This window comes from Pollachius pollachius, assembly GCF_949987615.1.
Source record: "Pollachius pollachius genome assembly, contig: scaffold_32, whole genome shotgun sequence".
Lineage (NCBI taxonomy): Eukaryota > Metazoa > Chordata > Actinopteri > Gadiformes > Gadidae > Pollachius > Pollachius pollachius.
The window spans coordinates 8,806-26,158 of record NW_027641422.1 but is presented as its reverse complement, the minus strand read 5'-3'; the positions used below and the strand labels follow the sequence as shown (position 1 = coordinate 26,158).

The 17,353-nt window shown below is 47.9% G+C and overlaps 1 protein-coding gene across 1 annotated transcript; it reads left to right on the top strand.

The window, feature by feature from the left end:
- Positions 1-1,664: 1,664 nt before the first annotated feature.
- On the top strand, positions 1,665-13,005 carry LOC307091597 (uncharacterized protein; the record flags this gene model as incomplete). Its single annotated transcript, XM_079759226.1, has 8 exons — positions 1,665-1,731; positions 7,204-7,254; positions 7,491-7,633; positions 7,749-7,861; positions 7,946-8,103; positions 9,166-9,471; positions 12,350-12,396; positions 12,616-13,005. The coding sequence occupies exons 3-8, from the start codon at positions 7,496-7,498 to the stop codon at positions 13,003-13,005; spliced, it is 1,152 nt and encodes a 383-aa protein (XP_079615352.1). The 5' UTR covers positions 1,665-1,731; positions 7,204-7,254; positions 7,491-7,495.
- Positions 13,006-17,353: the final 4,348 nt, after the last annotated feature.

Genomic DNA, 17,353 nt, shown 5'->3' with positions numbered 1-17,353 from the left:
TGCATTCATTTAAAATGTAATTTTAGAAAACATTTTTAGCCAAAGGGACCGACCTGATGAACCAGCGACCGTATAGACAGATTTATTCTCCTAAATAACCACATGTGTGTGTGACCTGTGCAAAAAGCTCACATTAACCTTGCTTGACTTGTGATTACGCCCATGAGTTACGGACTATTGATAGGCATCTCAAGTAGTTGTGTGTTTCATGATATATGTTCTTTATATATGTGGAACAGAGTGCAGAGTAACTTTAGGGAGCAGAACACAAGTTTGGTTTTTTCATTACTTATTATTAATGGTAGTGCAACGTGACATTAGAGTGACAATGGTTTATTTAATCAACAAGTTTGTGTTTTAATAAAGGCTGCTCATTTAACTGAAGTGATATCAGGTTTACTTATGAATTTAACATAATTATATAAAGTTTGTCATCAATATGAACATATCTCAAATTATCCCACAATACATGTCCTCATATTTTCTGCGTGGGCCGATGTGAAAGACCGTGGTGACACGCAGGCCACATGTGGTCCCCCCTCGATTACTGTGTGTATACGTATGTATTTCTGTGTGTATTACTGTAAACTATGTGTGCGTTTATGTCAATAATGAGGGAATAATAACATGTACGCTAGAGACCAGTACTTGCTCTGCTTAAGTGTGTTCTAAACACGAGAGCCACAGTACCAGTCATCACTTACTGAGGTGTTCTCAGTAGAGGTCTTCAGGTGTTTCTTCAAGACGGGGAGGGATTCTGCAGACCGTAGGGAGTCTGGACTGTGAATGACAGCCACGCAGTATGAATATATCTGTGTCTACATACTCTGTGTGTCCGTGTGTGTGTGCTTGAGTGAGTCTGTGAGTCTGTGTGTAGTGGAAGAAAAACATTTCCTTACACTGATGGTATCAGATTGCAAGCTGATAATTGGTCAGAATGAAAACAAGTGACGTTGTTTTTCCAGCTGATAGAGCAAAGAAGAAGGGTAAGTTCAGAAGCCGTCAGGGAGTAACAATGGTCACCATCTCTGAATCGGACCCTGGACTCTCTGAGGAACCTGAGGACACGACTTTGGACCGGGAGGAGACCAGTAAGAGAAGATTTGGTAGGTGGTCCTTTATAGAGAATTTAAAAGAAATAATCCAGTCCAAAACAATGATCCAAAAAAGTATGTTTTCCTCCAAATACTGTGGCAGCCCATTTCCCCAAGTGTCAGGTACCCGGTAAGAATAGCACAGAAAGCAAGGGTGAAAGTCGTTGTCGGCGTTTATTCAAAGCAGTTCAACAAAACAAGAACGGTAATAGCGAGCTAGGGTCTCCGCGATCCTCGTAGTCTCTGGGGCCTCCGTGTCGTCCTTATCCCTGCTCTCCTCGAGTCAGTCCTCCGCTCCCTTTTTAGAGGTCTGCCCCCGAGTGTCCTCCCTCCGGCCAGGTGTCCCTCATCCGGCTGATGGGGGTGAGGGGTGTGTTGCTCTCTGCCGCCGGCTGGTGGATGGCGGTGGTACACGCCCTCCACCACAAGCCCCCGGACCCCCCCGGTGGGGGCCGGGATGCCACAATACATTTAAGATTTATCTTTAGGAAACTTTTTTAGCCAAAGTGACCGTGTGTGTGTGTGTGTGTGTGTGTGTGTGTGTGTGTGTCCTACTCCTGAACAGCTCTATGGTTTCACATCACTGTCATTGTGAGCATCGGACTGCTGAGTATTCTCCTCATCTCCCTGCGCTTCAGTGAGTCTAAATCATATCATCCTGAATAGAATTACAATACAGTATAATCATATTAATGACTGTAATAACAGCAATGATAATGATACATATTGTTTTTGTTAGATTCAGTGATAATAATAGGGTTAGCACACATACACCACACGCACACACATAAACACCGCATACACACACGCACACACAATCCACAAACACGTGCACGAACACACACGCACACGGACACACACTGCACACACGGGCGCGCTGATGCAGACGTTTCAAGACAAGGGCAGCGCAGAACACCGCATACACACACACCACACACACATGCACACACGCACGCTCACACATGCACGTGCATACACACACTGCACACACGCGGATGCAGATGTTTCAAGACAACGGCAAGATTGAGATAACAGCCCCGCCGTCGACACACTCTCCCACCTGAGCCTTATGTCTATCATAGACACTTTTTTGCAAAACATTATTTTTCTTTAAGCATTATCCACCTCCTGAGCCTCCCGAAATGTCTTGCGATATAGAAATCCCCCCTCCCCCCCTGCCGACTGTTTTAGTTGTTTTATTTTTCTTATGTTTCATGTGTAGGCTATGTGTGACTGTAGGCTACTGCTGCCTGTCTTGGCCAGAAATGGCCAATGGGTGTGAGGGCAATCTTGCCCTCACACCCCCCCCCCCCCCCCCACACACACACACAAGCCCGTGCTTTAGTTCACTATAGTTAGGTAGGTTGCTGCCTTAGCTGTCGGCGCCGTTAAAGTAGTAAACGGCACCGACAATCTAAAAACCAAGTCACTGCGGTCCCATGGCATGCTACTTTGTGGATATTTAATATAGGTATTAGTAGGCCCCAAACACAGTATTTAAAGACGTTCCTGAAATTCAGCCGTGGTGCAGAATTACAGCCACTACGAGCCAGTCGCACATTGAGCTTTCCCCAAATGCACCGTTTCTGTGTCTGTAGCTTTAATGCAAATGAGGAGGAGAGAGGCGGGTCAAGGAGGAGGGTGGGGGTGTGGCCCTGAGCAGCTTGGGGCCACGGTACCATGCCCCCTGTTTACAGTGGATGTATCGCAATGGCGAGGCGCACGCAGCCTTTGGCCGTGTTATGTAAATATTCTAGAACACTCCGGGTGCTCTGGCGGGAGTCTTGGAGCTCTATTTTTAAATAATATCATATTATACAAAGGCCTCGGCAGCGGTCAGCGCTTAGGCACCACCGCCTCCTGCAGCGCCGAGGCGGTGGTCCCTCGGCAGCGAGAAGCGGGTCTCAAGCGGGAGACAATTGCGGGCAACAATCCCTTTCTCCTCCATGTCGTGGTTCATGTACTTCAGGGAGTCAAAGCCAAAGTTCCTTTCCCCCAATTCCTTCTCAACCATGGCGGAGATAACCCCAACTACAGTCTCGTTGTGGAATTACCAGAGACGTCAAAGAACCAACGTTTTATGCGCCATAACATCAAAGCAGAACGGTTATCGCAACTACAAAGCGCCACACATGTGGCGCTCGCATGGTCATAGCTCATTGTCTGATTGGCAGGCCAAATTCTCTGGGCGGGCAAGGCAGAGAAAGGGGAGGTAACTTGGCCCCTTATGACGACATATGGGGCCACATTCCAAATCAGCACGCCTGAGCTTCCATTTTTCCAAAGGCGAGCAGGATACCTAGTGCTCGTTTTACACCAAACACAAGCTTTAGCCACTGGGAGACGATAGGCAGGCTAGGGGAACTCATATTAATGTTAGAAAACCTCGTAAAGTGAGATTTTCATGCCATGGGACCTTTAAGCAATAAAATACGCTCTCCTTCTCCGGTAACACAGTCGTTCACGACGCCTTTTTTTTACTTGTCTTTTCTTCAATTTGTCTCTAACTCGTGCTCAAATCTTTCATAGATCGTTGCTTCGGATGTTGTGAATGCAACGGAATATATGATGCATTGTTGCAGTATCATCTAAGATGATGGCGATTAATTCTGCCCGTTCTGCCTCTGTGCTGTCTGCGGTCAAACCAAAACAAAATACAGTGCCAGTGGCCGCACTTATCCCGCCTCTTGCGAACTTAGACCGTACTTCATATTCATTTCGCTGGAGTTTAAATATTTCAACTTTGCCGCGAAATTCGGGTGATGACAGCCAATCAGTGTTCAACAGCTTGGCCACTGAGTGACGTAACGTAACAGCCAATCAGCGTTCAACAGCGTGGCCACTGAGGGACGTAACGTAACAGCCAATCAGCATTGAACAGCGTGGCCACTGAATGACGTAACGTAACAGCCGATCAGCATTCAACAGCGTGGCCACTGAGGGACGTAACGTAACAGCCAATAAGCGTTCAACAGCGTTGCCACTGAGGGACGTAACGTAACAGCCAATCAGCGTTCTCGACGTCTCTGCCTCTTACACAACAGGTGAGGACACAACGGTGGTTATCGGCCGCGGGTGACAATGAATTGGCATGAAGCTCCGTTGGCGGCAAAGGATGCTTATGGGGTCAGAACAGTCTCGTTAATAATGAATGCACAGAGAAGGATTCAGAAATGTATTTTGTGATTTATATATATTTTACTCTCTTCTCACAAACACATTTCTGATCCACACACAAATGTGTCTTGTTTTAAATCAATGTAATATAAATCCATAAATATATGAATTAAATATTTGCAATTTTCATCAAACGGTATTTGGATGTTGTTACATTTATATACAAACTTTTAAACTTGAATTTACAAGCCGCTTTTCATTTGTGAACTTGTTTGCATTTGTGTGTGAACTGGTCTGTATTTATTAGAGTTGGCTCGTCGCGAACGAATCAGTTCGAATGAACGAATCTTTAAGACGAACGAACCGACCTGGTTCCTCTCTCTCGTTCGTCTCGTTTGCCTCGTTCGTTCTCAGACTCGACTCCACCCAGACCCACTTGTCGCTGACTTGCTGACAGTTCGTTCACTCACTGTGTGAGTGGTGAGGAGGGACCGACTGAGAGACGTCACGACTCACGAGAGCCAGCCAATCGTATGCTGTTCTAGGACTGAGTCTAGGACGCTCTCGTTGAATTTTAGTCAATGAGAGACAGAAATCAACCGGTTAAATGGGGAAAAAACAATTGGGCTTAGTGAGCCAGCTATCTATTATTCACATTGGCCATCTGTTGCATGGACGTATTTAAAGGATACATTGTACATATTTATAATTTAGAAATTTTAGAAATTCGTGCCAGCCTTTATACCACATTTTTCACAACCTACCAGCTCTCGTTGTGAAGACTAGCCACCGCGCAATTCGTTTCAATGGGAATCGCGACAGTATACTTTCAACATGAAGTGTACATATTTATCATTTGAAATTCGTCCCAGCCTTTATACCAGAAACTCTAGAGTCTATAGTGTAGCGACCCTGGGACATTTAAAGAGTTTGTGTGTTATGTGTTGCATTGTATTTCGTTGTCCATTATGCCAGTTGTTCTCTGTGCATGCATTGGATGTTCTTCTTGTCAATCAGTGTGGGGGGCGAATCATCAGGTCAGCTGGGGGAGGGCCTTGGGAGAACAGGAGGGTGGGGGCTTGCACGTTGAAGGGACCGGGTTGGGGGGTTGCCCGGGTAACCGGTTGTTGTTAGTGTGGCTTTTTGCCGTTGACTACGGGTTTTCAGTGACCTGGTTTGTTACATTAAAGTTCCTTCATGTACTCATGACTGGACATCGTTATGTCACCGGCGAGGTCATTACAATAGCATATAACCGCGTTGTCTGATGACAGTTTAATGCATTTTTCACAATTAAACAGCTCTCGTTTTGAAGGCAGTGTTAATTTTGGCAGCTAGATTTAGTCTTGGGCTGCACAGGGTTCTGTTTATGGGAGCCTAAAACACCCGGGACACCCACCATCATTGCTAAATCAAGTCTATTATTTTGCTGATATGTTAAACATCCAATAATCAACTACACCCCCCATCCCGCTGCGTTTGGTTAAAGTTCTAATGTTGACGTATGAGAATGAGAACGAGGGAGGCGCTGAGTCTGAGCCGTTCATTCCATGATTCGACTCACCGCTACCGGAAACTCGACTGAACGAACGAACAAACGATTTGCGAACGACTCCTCTTGGCGAACTGAATGACGCAAACTGAATCGCTGAAACCAATCACTTAATCCAACCCTAGTATTTATATGTGGATTTTTGAGACTCTCCTGACGTGGCTAGATTCACAAATGCATTTTTTTCAACAAGGAACTATCTGTAGCCAATCAGATGCTTCCCTCGTTTTCAGCCAATCACATGGCTGCAGTGACTGGGTTTTTAGATTGTCGGTGCCGTTTACTACTTTAACGGCGCCGACAATCCCAAACCCAGTCGAAACTAGATGGAAAAAGTGTGTAGTTGAAAACGTGACGCAGCTTTGACTGCTTCGCCACCTAGAGATTGTTATGTACGATCATTCAAAAGCCCCGTTATTTCCCATAGACATTTGACAGAGGGAACCGGGAGGCTCGGAGGCTGGACTTATTCTTCAGAGGTCGGGACTGCAGTCATGTGATTGGCTGAAAACGAGGGAGGCATCTGATTGGCTACAGAGAGTTCCTTATTGAAAAAAATGCATTTGTGAATCCAGTCACGTCAGGAGAGTCTCAAAATCCACACATAAATACAGACCAGTTCACACACAAATTCAAACAAGTTAACAAATGAAAAGCGTCTTGTTAATTCAAGTTTAACAGTTTGTATATAAATGTAACAACATCCAAATACATTTTTTATGAAAATTGCAAATATGTTTTTTATTAATATATTTATGGATTTATATTGCATTTATTTAAAACAAGACACATTTGTGTGTGGATCAGAAATGTGTTTGTGAAACGTATTTTTGTCTATGGATTTATTTTACATTTATACATACCGGTATCCATTTGTGTGTGCATTGAAATGTATTTGTGAGAAGAGAATCATTTATATATAAATCACAAAATACATTTGTAAATCCTTCTCTGTGGATTCAATATTAATGAGACTGTTCTGACCCCATAGATGCTTGCTTCATAACTAAAGAGAAAATTATTAGTCTTGCTTCATTACGTAACAGCTGAACCGAAATGTTATACGCTGTAAAATTATAGGCAAAATGTTATTATATTATGCACTCAGAAATTAAATACAATATCGACTGGGGTTTCCACATTATAGCTATGGGTTTAATTACAACTAGAGCTTGAGCGTGCAATGCGCACGCTCAACCTCTAGTTGTAATAATAGCAATGATAATGATCATTATTGTTTTTGTTAGAATTTGTGTTACTAATATGAATAATTGTAACAATAGCAACGATAATGATATTGATAACTGTAGTTATTGCTATTTGAATTAGTATTAATATTATGGACTTTGTGTTTGGTTGGCTGTGGGTCCTGTGATGTTTAGAGACAATGTCGTTCTGTTTTAGAGCTCATATCTTCTGTATTCCTCTGTCCTGTCCTAGACTCACCGTCACCCTGGAGGGAGGGGAGAGAGCACTTACTGGGTGAACTCGGTGAGGGTTTTATCCAAGTTATTAAATCAACCGCGTCATTAACATTCATTTCAAAAACACCTTCTGCTTTTGTGATTCATATTGGGGTCTACTAAGTTCAGCTTTCTATTGTAGTCTATTCAGGTCATGCTTCTATGTGGTCTGTTAAGGTCAGGTCTCAGGGTTGTGTGTCAGTAATGAAGACCGTAAGATAAGCAGTTCTATGTTTGTTCAGGATTTTCTTTTACATTCAACAGATGAAATGACACTTCAGGGCTGGATGTTTCACGACAAGAGTTTCTACCTTATTTCTACTACTAAGAAGGGCTGGAGGGCCAGTAGAGAAGACTGTCTGCAGAGGAAGGCAGACCTGGTGGTCATCAACAGCAGAGAAGAACTGGTGTGTGTGTGTGTGTGTGTGTGTGTGTGTGTGTGTGTGTGTGTGTGTGTGTGTGTGTGTGTGTGTGTGTGTGTGTGTACTTTGTGGTCATGACAACAGATGCTTTTACCTTTAGAACCAGGTTTTCAGGTTTGTCAGCAGATTGATGGGTCCTTCCTGGATTGGACTGAGTGATCGAGAGACAGAGGGGACCTTCAAGTGGGTGGATGGTACCCCCATGACCTCAAGGTAAGGCTGAAGACTCTATTCAGCAGCATCTGTTCTCTGAGAGTGACAGAGTGACCTCCTCTGTCTCCTCCTCGTGGTTCTCAGTTGGAGACACGTCAAACCACGCGATGACGGCCAAGCAAGAGACTGTGTCGTGGCAGGGGAGGACGGCTGGTCCGAAGAACCATGTTACAGGCTGCACCACTGGATCTGTGAGAAGAGCGTAGACCTGGATCATCTGGAGGTTGAGCGGAACGAAAAGGGTCCGCAGACTTTGTTTGTGTTCATGAGTGGAGAACGGTTCCTCCTTTCTGTTCTCTGTGCCGTTGATACAGTAAATACACGCTTTAAGAGATGAAAGGTTGTTGGATGTGTTTAGGTCTACTAAGGTAAGGGTTCTATTGTGGTCTATTGAGGTCATGTTTCTATTGTGGTCTACTGAGGTCATTTTTCTATTGTGGTCTACCAAGGTCATGTTTCTATTGTGGTCTACTAAGGTCAGGTTTCTATTGTGGTCCACTTAGTAGACCACAATAGAAACATGACCTTGGTAGACCACAATAGAAACATGACCTCAGTAGACCACAATAGAAAGTGTGGTCTACCAAGGTCATGTTTCTATCGTGGTCTACTACGGTCAGGTTTCTGTTGTGGTCTATTGAGGTCATGTTTCTATTATGGTCTACCAAGGTCAGGTTCCTATTATGGTCTACCAAGGTCATGTTTCTATTGTGGTCTACTAAGGTCAGGTTTCTATTGTGGTCTCCTCAGGTCAGGTTTCTATTGCGGTCTCCTCAGGTCAGGTTTCTATTGTGGTCTATTGAGGTCAGGTTTCTATCGTGGTGTATTGAGGTCAGGTTTCTATCATGGTCTACTAAGGTCAGGTTTCTATTGTGGTCTATTGAGGTCAGGTTTCTATTGTGGTCTACCAAGGTCATGTTTCTATCGTGGTCTATTGAGGTCATGTTTCTATTGTAGTCTACTAAGGTCAGGTTACAAGGGTCAACCCTTTCTGGGTTCACTTGCACTAGTTTCTCTTTGAGCTGCTCAAAGTTTCTCTTTGAGCGGTTTTGCGTTCTTCTCTACAAGCTCCGCCCCCGCCTCGTTAATCTCTGCGCTGGAGTGACTTCCCCTCCCTGGGAGATCTTTGTAGACACTGCTGTGATATTCAATCATGTATGAAGAGGCAGGCGAGAATACTGGGGGTGAATCCCCTGGGTCGCCCTCTAGTGGACAGGTGTTAGGACAGAGTGAAGGGAGTGTCTGACGCTGCATCTCTAGATCCGTGTTGTAAACGTTCACTCCTCTCCTCCTGCTTTCTTCAGGTTCAGTGATGCCCACGGAGGAGGAGGCCCCCAGCATCACAGAGTTCCACTCCTCTACCCACGTGTTGCCCGTGGGCCAAACGGCCCGCTATACCTGCCACGCCGGCGGCACGCCGGAGCCCACAGTAGAGTGGCTCCACAACGGCAGGCCCCTGGAGAGGGACGGCACAGACGACCAATCAGAGGCCTGGGTGGAGAGGGGCTTCCTCTTCGTCAGAGGGGTGGGGTATGGCGTGAACACGGTCTGCTGCATGGCGAGCAACAGCGCTGGCACGGCCAATCACAGCGCTCAGCTGCTTGTCTTTGGTAAGTCCTGCATCCAAGGAGAGATGTTTGTTGTTGATGTATTCATAACGTTGTTGTTGATGTATTCATAACACTGTTGTTAATGTATTCATAACACTGTTGTTGATGTATTCATAACACTGTTGATGATGTATTCATAACACTGTTGATGATGTATTCATAACACTGTTGTTGATATATTCATAACACTGTTGATGATGTATTCATAACACTGTTGTTGATGTATTCATAACACTGTTGTTGATGTATTCATAACATTGTTGTTGATGTATTCTTAACACTGTTGTTGATGTATTCATAACACTGTTGTTGATGTATTCATAACACTGTTGTTGATGTATTCATAACACTGTTGTTGATGTATTCATAACACTGTTGTTGATGTATTCATAACACTGTTGAATGTGTTATGCACTGATGTATTCATATCATGTCTGGTTCTCCCTCAGATTCCTGTGAACTCACACTGGACCCCAACACGGCCCACAGACGACTCTCTCTGTCTGAGGACAACAGGAAGGTGACGCTGGTTAGAGAGGACCAGTCGTATCCGGATCAGCCAGAGAGATTTGACACCTGGGCCCAGGTGTTGGGTAGAGAGGCTCTGACTGGCCGCTGTTACTGGGAGGTAGAGTGGGAAGGAGGTGTTGTTATAGGAGTGACATACAGAGGAATCACAAGGAGAGGACAGGGTGATGACAGCCTGCTTGGAGCGAACAACAAGTCCTGGGGTCTTTATTGTTCTGATGATGGTTACTCTGCCCGGTACATCAGTAGAGTAACAGTCCTCCCTCTCCCCCCCGCTGGCTCCACCAGAGTAGGAGTGTATCTGGACCGGCCTGCTGGCTCTCTGTCCTTCTACAGAGTGTCCCCAGGTGGAGGAGGGTCCTCAGACACACTGACACACCTCCACACCTTCTGGTCCTCCTTCACCCAGGAGGACCTCCTCCCTGGGGTTAGGGTAGGGTGGTGGGTGACCCCAGTGGGAGGGTGGAAGGGGGGCTCAGCGACTCTGTGTAGGTTGTAGAAAAAAAAAATGGCGCGGGAGGGGAGGAACACGGGCACACACACACACACACACACACACACACACACACACACACACACACACACACACTAGTTAGAGGATGAGAGGCTTTTGATGAAAGCTCTTTGGAGGCCTGAGAGGACTGATGACTCAGTGGCTCTCTCTCCCTCTCTCTCCCCCTCTCTCTCCCCCTCTCTCCCTCTCCCTCTCTCTCTCTCCCTCTCTCTCTCTCTCTCTCCCTCTCTCTCTATCTCTCCCTCTCTCTCTCCCCCTCTCTCTCCCTCTCTCTCTCTCCCTCTCTCTCTCTCTCTCCCCCTCTCTATCTCTCTCTCTCTCTCCCTCTCTCTCTCTTTCCCCCTCTCTATCTATCTCTCTCTCTCTCTCTCCCTCTTTTTCTTTCCCTCTCTCCCTCTTCTAGAAAGTATAGCATGATAAACCATGAAAAGACCTTTAAGATCTCCCATAGTTAGATAAGCACATGTATTATTTGAAATGTATATAAAATACCTATTGATGGTAAATGTTTGTATATTTTCAGACGTCACCAGTTTTGGTCCTATGGGCTCTGATATCATCATTTTTGTTATAACCCTGATTTACAACCTGATTTAAAGCAGATTTTATATTTTATTCATAATAACCAAGAGGTCTATGGGATAATGTTGTATGTTGTAAATTACTTTAAACTGAATCTTGATTTTTTGTGTTCTCATGGGAACCAAGCGGCCGCAGAACATGTTCAGTTATTAAAGCTACGTGCACACCTGTTGAAGTCTGCTGCTTCTGTTGTTTTAGTCCTCGTATTTATTGTGCATATGTAAGGGACTATTTTTCTGTCGTATTTGTTAATGAAGCATAATTGTAATAAACAATCAGTGGATCAAACTGAATGTTCAGCCGATGATTTCTTGTTTTATTAGTGAATAATGCTTCCATAAGTGCCTTAAGAATAATAATATATTAATCAGAAATTATAAATAGAACAACAATTTTTTTCTCCGATATTATTCTAGAGGCGCGTCGTTAGACCTGGGCATTCGAGGCTATAGCCCTGGATCTTTATTATTATTAATAATAATAATGCTGAAAATAGCCCCGTAGAGTTTACTTCTTTGTGGTTGCATTACCAGCAGCCAAAGGTGCAACATTGTATCGAGTGAAAATCGCAAAGTTCTGACGTGTCCATGTATGGGCAGATTTAGAATAATTTGTTGCAAAATGTTGCAAATTCAACGTCGGTATTCTTTCTTCTCTATGCATAGCGCATCTCGTCGACATTGCTGTTTCATGCTGCTAGCCTTTTAGTGAGATCAGGGAGTGTTGAGAAGGACAGTAATAAAATATCTTTTGTAAGATGGATACAAGAAGAGAGACCCGCAGTGAGTTCAACCCGGTCCACTTGACATCGGGTAGGTGCATGACAGTGGTACCGTAAAACTTCAATAGCCCGGGCTTTTATTTGTTTCAGTCACTGAACTTTCGAACAAAACTCTTGCTCAGCAAGATGGGAAATACTATCAAATGTATCATTTAAACCAGTATGAATATTAGTACCAGGCAATCGAATAACGCCTCCACGCATGCTAAAACACACACACACTGTCACGCCGCGTCCTGCTACGCGGTCCAATACCTCCATCTAGTGGCTACTTGAGGCCATTGGTCCTTCTCCCGACACACCAATCACCATTTACAATCACCAATCACCATTCCCTACTTCAGCCGGGGATCTCCTATCAGCCGGCGCCAGTTCGTCGTTACTTCTACTCAGTTAGTATCGGTCCTACCAGCACTCTTGAGACATCTGTATCGTAACCTCTCCCCGTGGTAACCATCTCTCCTATTCTCTAGTTCTCCCCCTGCCACCGAACCCCTGCCTGCCTGACTACCCGCATACCGTCTCGTCCTTGCCTGCCTGACTGCCTACCTGCTATCGAACCCCTGCCTGCCTGACTACCCGCCTGTCGTCGAACCCCTTTCTGCCTGACTGCCTGCCTGTTATCGGACACCTGCCTGCCTGACTACCCGCCTGCCTACCAATAAATCCTGTTTCCCTTACCCCGCCTCTGCCTCCCTGTGTCCAGCATTTGGGTCCCCACGTTCTGTTCCCTTAACAGTACGAACTGGCCAACATGGGCCCAGCGGACACAGAGGCATTCCGCCAGGTGATCTCCTGTCAAGGTACAGTCCTGGGTCAGCATGACCAGATCCTGCAGGAGATCACCTCCAACCTCCGTGAGTTGACCATCTCAGTACACTCCCAGCGCCCCGTCTCTCCGGAACCACCATTCCCAGCCCCTGGTCCATCGGCTTCTTCCCGGGAGCCATTCATCCCAGCTCCCGAAGGCTACGAAGGGGACCTGGGTTCCTGTCGGTCCTTCCTGCTTCAGTGCTCCCTGGTCTTCAAGCTACAGCCCCAGACCTACCCCACCGAGAAGTCATGGATCGCATACCTGATCGGCTCCTTGCGAGGTGAGGTCCTCGCCTGGGCGACGGCCGAGTTCTGACTATTCCGCCTCCACCGAAGAAATGCGGAAGGTGTTCAATCACCCGGTCCGGGGGAAAGAGGCCTCTCAGCGTCTTCTGCTTCTTCGCCAGGGATCCCGCGGCGTCGCCTCCTTCGTGGTTGAGTTCCGCACCCTTGCGGCTGAGGGCGGCTGGAACGAGGAGGCTCTGCAGGGGTTTTTTCTAAGTGCCCTCTCCGATGACATCAAGGACCAGCTAACTTCTCGGGAGGAATCCACAAGTCTGGATCAGTTGATCGCTCTCTCCATTCGGTTGGACAATCGTTTGCGTGAACACCGCAGAGAGAGAGGTCTATGCTCGTCCTCCGCGCACCCGTTCGGACCGCCTGCAACACCTCAGCCCTCTCCTTTGTTTTCCGCTCTACCCCGCCCCGAGCGGGGACACTCTCCCGAGCCCATGCAGATCGGACGCATGCATCTCTCCCCCGAGGAGAGGGAACGCCGTATGCGCTCCGGTTCCTGCCTTTACTGTGGTCTTCCGGGCCATCTCCGGGCAGCCTGCCCCTCTCTTTCAGGAAAAGAACGGGCTTGCCAGTAACCCGAGGGATCCTGGCGAGCCGCTCCCGTGACCCCTCGGTCTCCCGTCCCCTCCTGGAAGCTGTCCTCCTGTGGCAGGATCAAACCCTCCCGCTCTCTATCCTCCTGGACTCTGGAGCTGATGAGAGTTTTATTGATCGGGAGTTGGTTCTTCGTTTGAAGATCGACACTGTTCCGCTTGACCCCCCAATCGAGACCCTGGCGCTAGACGGGAGGACAATCACGCGGGTGGAGCACCGTACTGTTCCGGTCAACCTACTCGTTTCAGGGAATCACCACGAGTCCATCTCTCTTCTGGTGATTACCAGCCCCTTCTCCCCGGTTGTTCTGGGTTACCCCTGGTTTAAGACACACATCCCCCAGATCGATTGGGGAACAGGTCGTGTAATGACCTGGAGTACACACTGCCTGTCCCAGTGTTTGCAATCCGCTCAGTCACCTCGGGCGCCAGAGCTCGAGTCTGCCGCCGCACCTCCTAACCTATCCTCCGTTCCGGAGGAGTACCACGACCTTGGGGAGGTGTTCAGCAAATCCCACGCTTTGTCCCCCCACCGTCCTTATGCTGCGCAATCGAGCACCTTTCCGGGGCTCCTCTCCCTGGGAGTCGCCTGTTCAATCTTTCTCGGCCCGAGCGTGAGTCTATGGAGGAGTACATCGGGGAATCCCTCACTCCCTGCATCGACTTCCGTGGATGGAACAATATCACTGTGAAGAACAAGTATCCCTTGCCCCTCATTAGTTCCGCCTTTGTCCCCCTCCACGGCGCCATGGTCTTCACCAAGCTTGATCTGCGCAACGCATACCACTTGGTCCGCATCCGGGAGGGAGACGAGTGGAAGACCGCGTTCAACACACCTTTGGGCCACTTCGAGTACCTGGTTATGCCCTTCGGACTCACCAACGCCCCCGCTGTCTTCCAGTCCATGGTCAACGATGTCCTCCGGGACTTGTAGAACCACTCCGTGTTTGTATACATCGACGACATCCTGATCTTCTCGAGATCCATGGAGGAGCACCGGGTTCACGTCCGGCAGGTTCTACAGCGATTGCTGGAGAATCGACTTTATGTCAAGGCGGAGAAGTGCGAGTTCCACGTGCCATTCGTCTCCTTCCAGGGCTACATAATCAGTCAGGGCCAGATAAGGATGGATCCCTCCAAGGTCTCTGCGGTGGCTGAGTGGCCCTCCCCCTCAACCCGCAAGAGACTGCAGCAGTTCTTGGGATTCGCCAACTTCTACCGACGGTTCACACGAGGCTACAGTCAAGTCGCGGCACCCCTCACAACCCTGACCTCTACCAAGAGCCCTTCCTCGTGGACTCCGGAGGCCGAGACCGCATTTCGGGACCTCAAGCGCTTCGTATCTGCGCCCATCTTCGTGCAACCAGATCCCGCTCTCCAGTTCGTGGTGGAGGCTGACGCTTCTGACACTGGAGTGGGCACGGTCCTCTCTCAGCGCTCTCCCTCTGACCACAAGCTCCACCCCTGTGCCTTCTTCTCCCACTGGCTGTCCCCGCTGGAGAGAAACTACGACGTCGGTAACCACGAGCTCTTGTCCGTCATGCTCGCCTTGGAGGAGTGGCGGCATTGGCTGGAGGGCGTGGACCACCCGGTTATAGTCTGGGCCGACCACCGTAACCTGGCTTACATTCAGTCGGCTAAAAGATTGAATTCTCGACAGGCCAAGTGGGCCTTAGTCTTTGGTCGATTCAATTTCTCCCTCACCTACCGTCCCGGTTCCCAGAACGGTAAGCCGGATGCCCTGTCCCGTCTGCACTCCCCTGAGGACACCTGTACTGATCCCGAAAACATCCTGCCTCCCGCTTGTCTGATCGCCACACTCACCTGGGAGATTGAGGCCACGCTACGCCTGGCACAGAGGCAGCAGCCAGACCCCGGTTCCGGTCCTCCGAATCGCCTGTTCGTCCCAGACGCGGTACGGTCCAGGGTACTGGTTTGGGCCCACTCCTCCAAGCTTACCTGCCACCCAGGAGTCACCCGCACCTTGGACTTCATCCGCCGGCGATTCTGGTGGTCATCCATGGATGCGGACGTCCGTGCGTTCATTGCAGCGTGCGCAACCTGCGCCCGGAATAAGACCTCGACTCGCCCCCGTTCCGGTCTGCTTCGGCCTCTACCCATTCCTAGCCGACCTTGGTCTCACATCGCCCTGGACTTCGTCACTGGTCTGCCCACGTCCGAGGGTAACACCATCCTCATGGTGATCGACCGTTTTTCCAAGGCTGCACACTTCATCGCGCTTCCCAAGCTTCCATCCTCAAGGGAGACCGCGGACCTCCTGGTCAGGCACATGTTCCGCCTTCATGGCATCCCTGCAGACATCATTTCTGACAGGGGCCCTCAGTTCACCTCTCAGGTGTGGTGCGCGGTCCTAGGGGCCACACCCAGCCTTTCCTCCGGGTTCCGCTGCCTTCCACGTTCTGTTCCATAACATTAAATGGTGTGCATGTTTACATTGTTTACTCCAATTAGACTGAACTTTTGTTCAAATCCCTTAACTTGATTTAAGCCATTTAACACTTCTTCATGTCTTAATCTATGTGGCTTTATTAAAAAATAAATATTTTCAAAACTCACTTTATACTACATCACTCAACGCATTTTCTGCAGGAAATGCATTTTCTAGTTCTTCGGTCTGGATCTTTCTATTGGTCTCTCTGGGTCTGTCTGGGCCTCTTTGTGAATCTCTATGGCTCTCTGGGTCTAGATCTCTTGGTAGGTCTCCGTAGGGCACTCTGTGACTCTGTGACTCTCTAGGTCTTTCCGGGTCTGTATGGGTCTCTCTGTGCCTCTCTATTGCTCTATCTTAACATGGCTAGAAGACGAGTTACCAAGTTTTATTTTCATAAAGAAACCAACCGCATGGGAACAACAGTGTCGCACAAGGACACAGCTGGCAGCACCAAGGAGGATATCACCTCAACTCCTGCGGCTTGCTCTAGCCGTAGCGCTAGGGCTGAGGCGGTCGGGAGCTCAACCGGCACCAGCAGCTCATCGTTCCGAATATGGAGTGAGAAGATGTGGGCCAGGAAAAGGGAGGTGTACCCCTGGTTTGACAGCAAGGAGAACGGGAAGTTGGGCTGTAAAGTTTGCTTTAATATTACTGACTTGTCAGTCAATAAAATCCAAGTCCCATGACTGGGAGATGAATGGCGCTCCTATTCAATCGCTACGTGTGGTGAAGAGAAGAGCAAAATGCTGACGTCTCTTCGTTATAAGATCAACACAAAGAATTATGGACAACACTGGAAAAAAAACACACTACTTGTGCATGATAGCCCTGAGCAACAGGCCGTTTTTGGACCAATTTAGACCTCTGGATCTACAGTGTGAGAAGGGGTAGATTTTGGAGTAGGCCTGCACTCTCGGTACAATGCGGCGCAGATAACAGACCACATAGCAGCAGGTTGGTAAGAAAGCCTGGCAAAAGAATTCAAGCCATAGGAGTTAAAGTATCAGTTCTCATTGATGAGTCAACTAGTCTAGGGTCCATAACCACACTTACAGTGAATCTCAATTCACCCCTTCACTCAAACCCTCACACCTTTTTTTACTATGGCAGTGCTGCCTGCTCAGTTGTGACTGTTTCCCTGCCTAACGAAAAGCAACATCAAGTGTAACACTGTTCAGTGTTTCCCCTAGGGTGGAGTTGCAGCAGCGGAGATGAAATGTTTTTTTTTTCCTGCTCGCAAAGTGCACCCTGCCGGGAGGCTTCTATGTGTCTGCCGGCCCCAGAAGGGTGTAAATACAGTACATTTGTACACAGTAATGAGC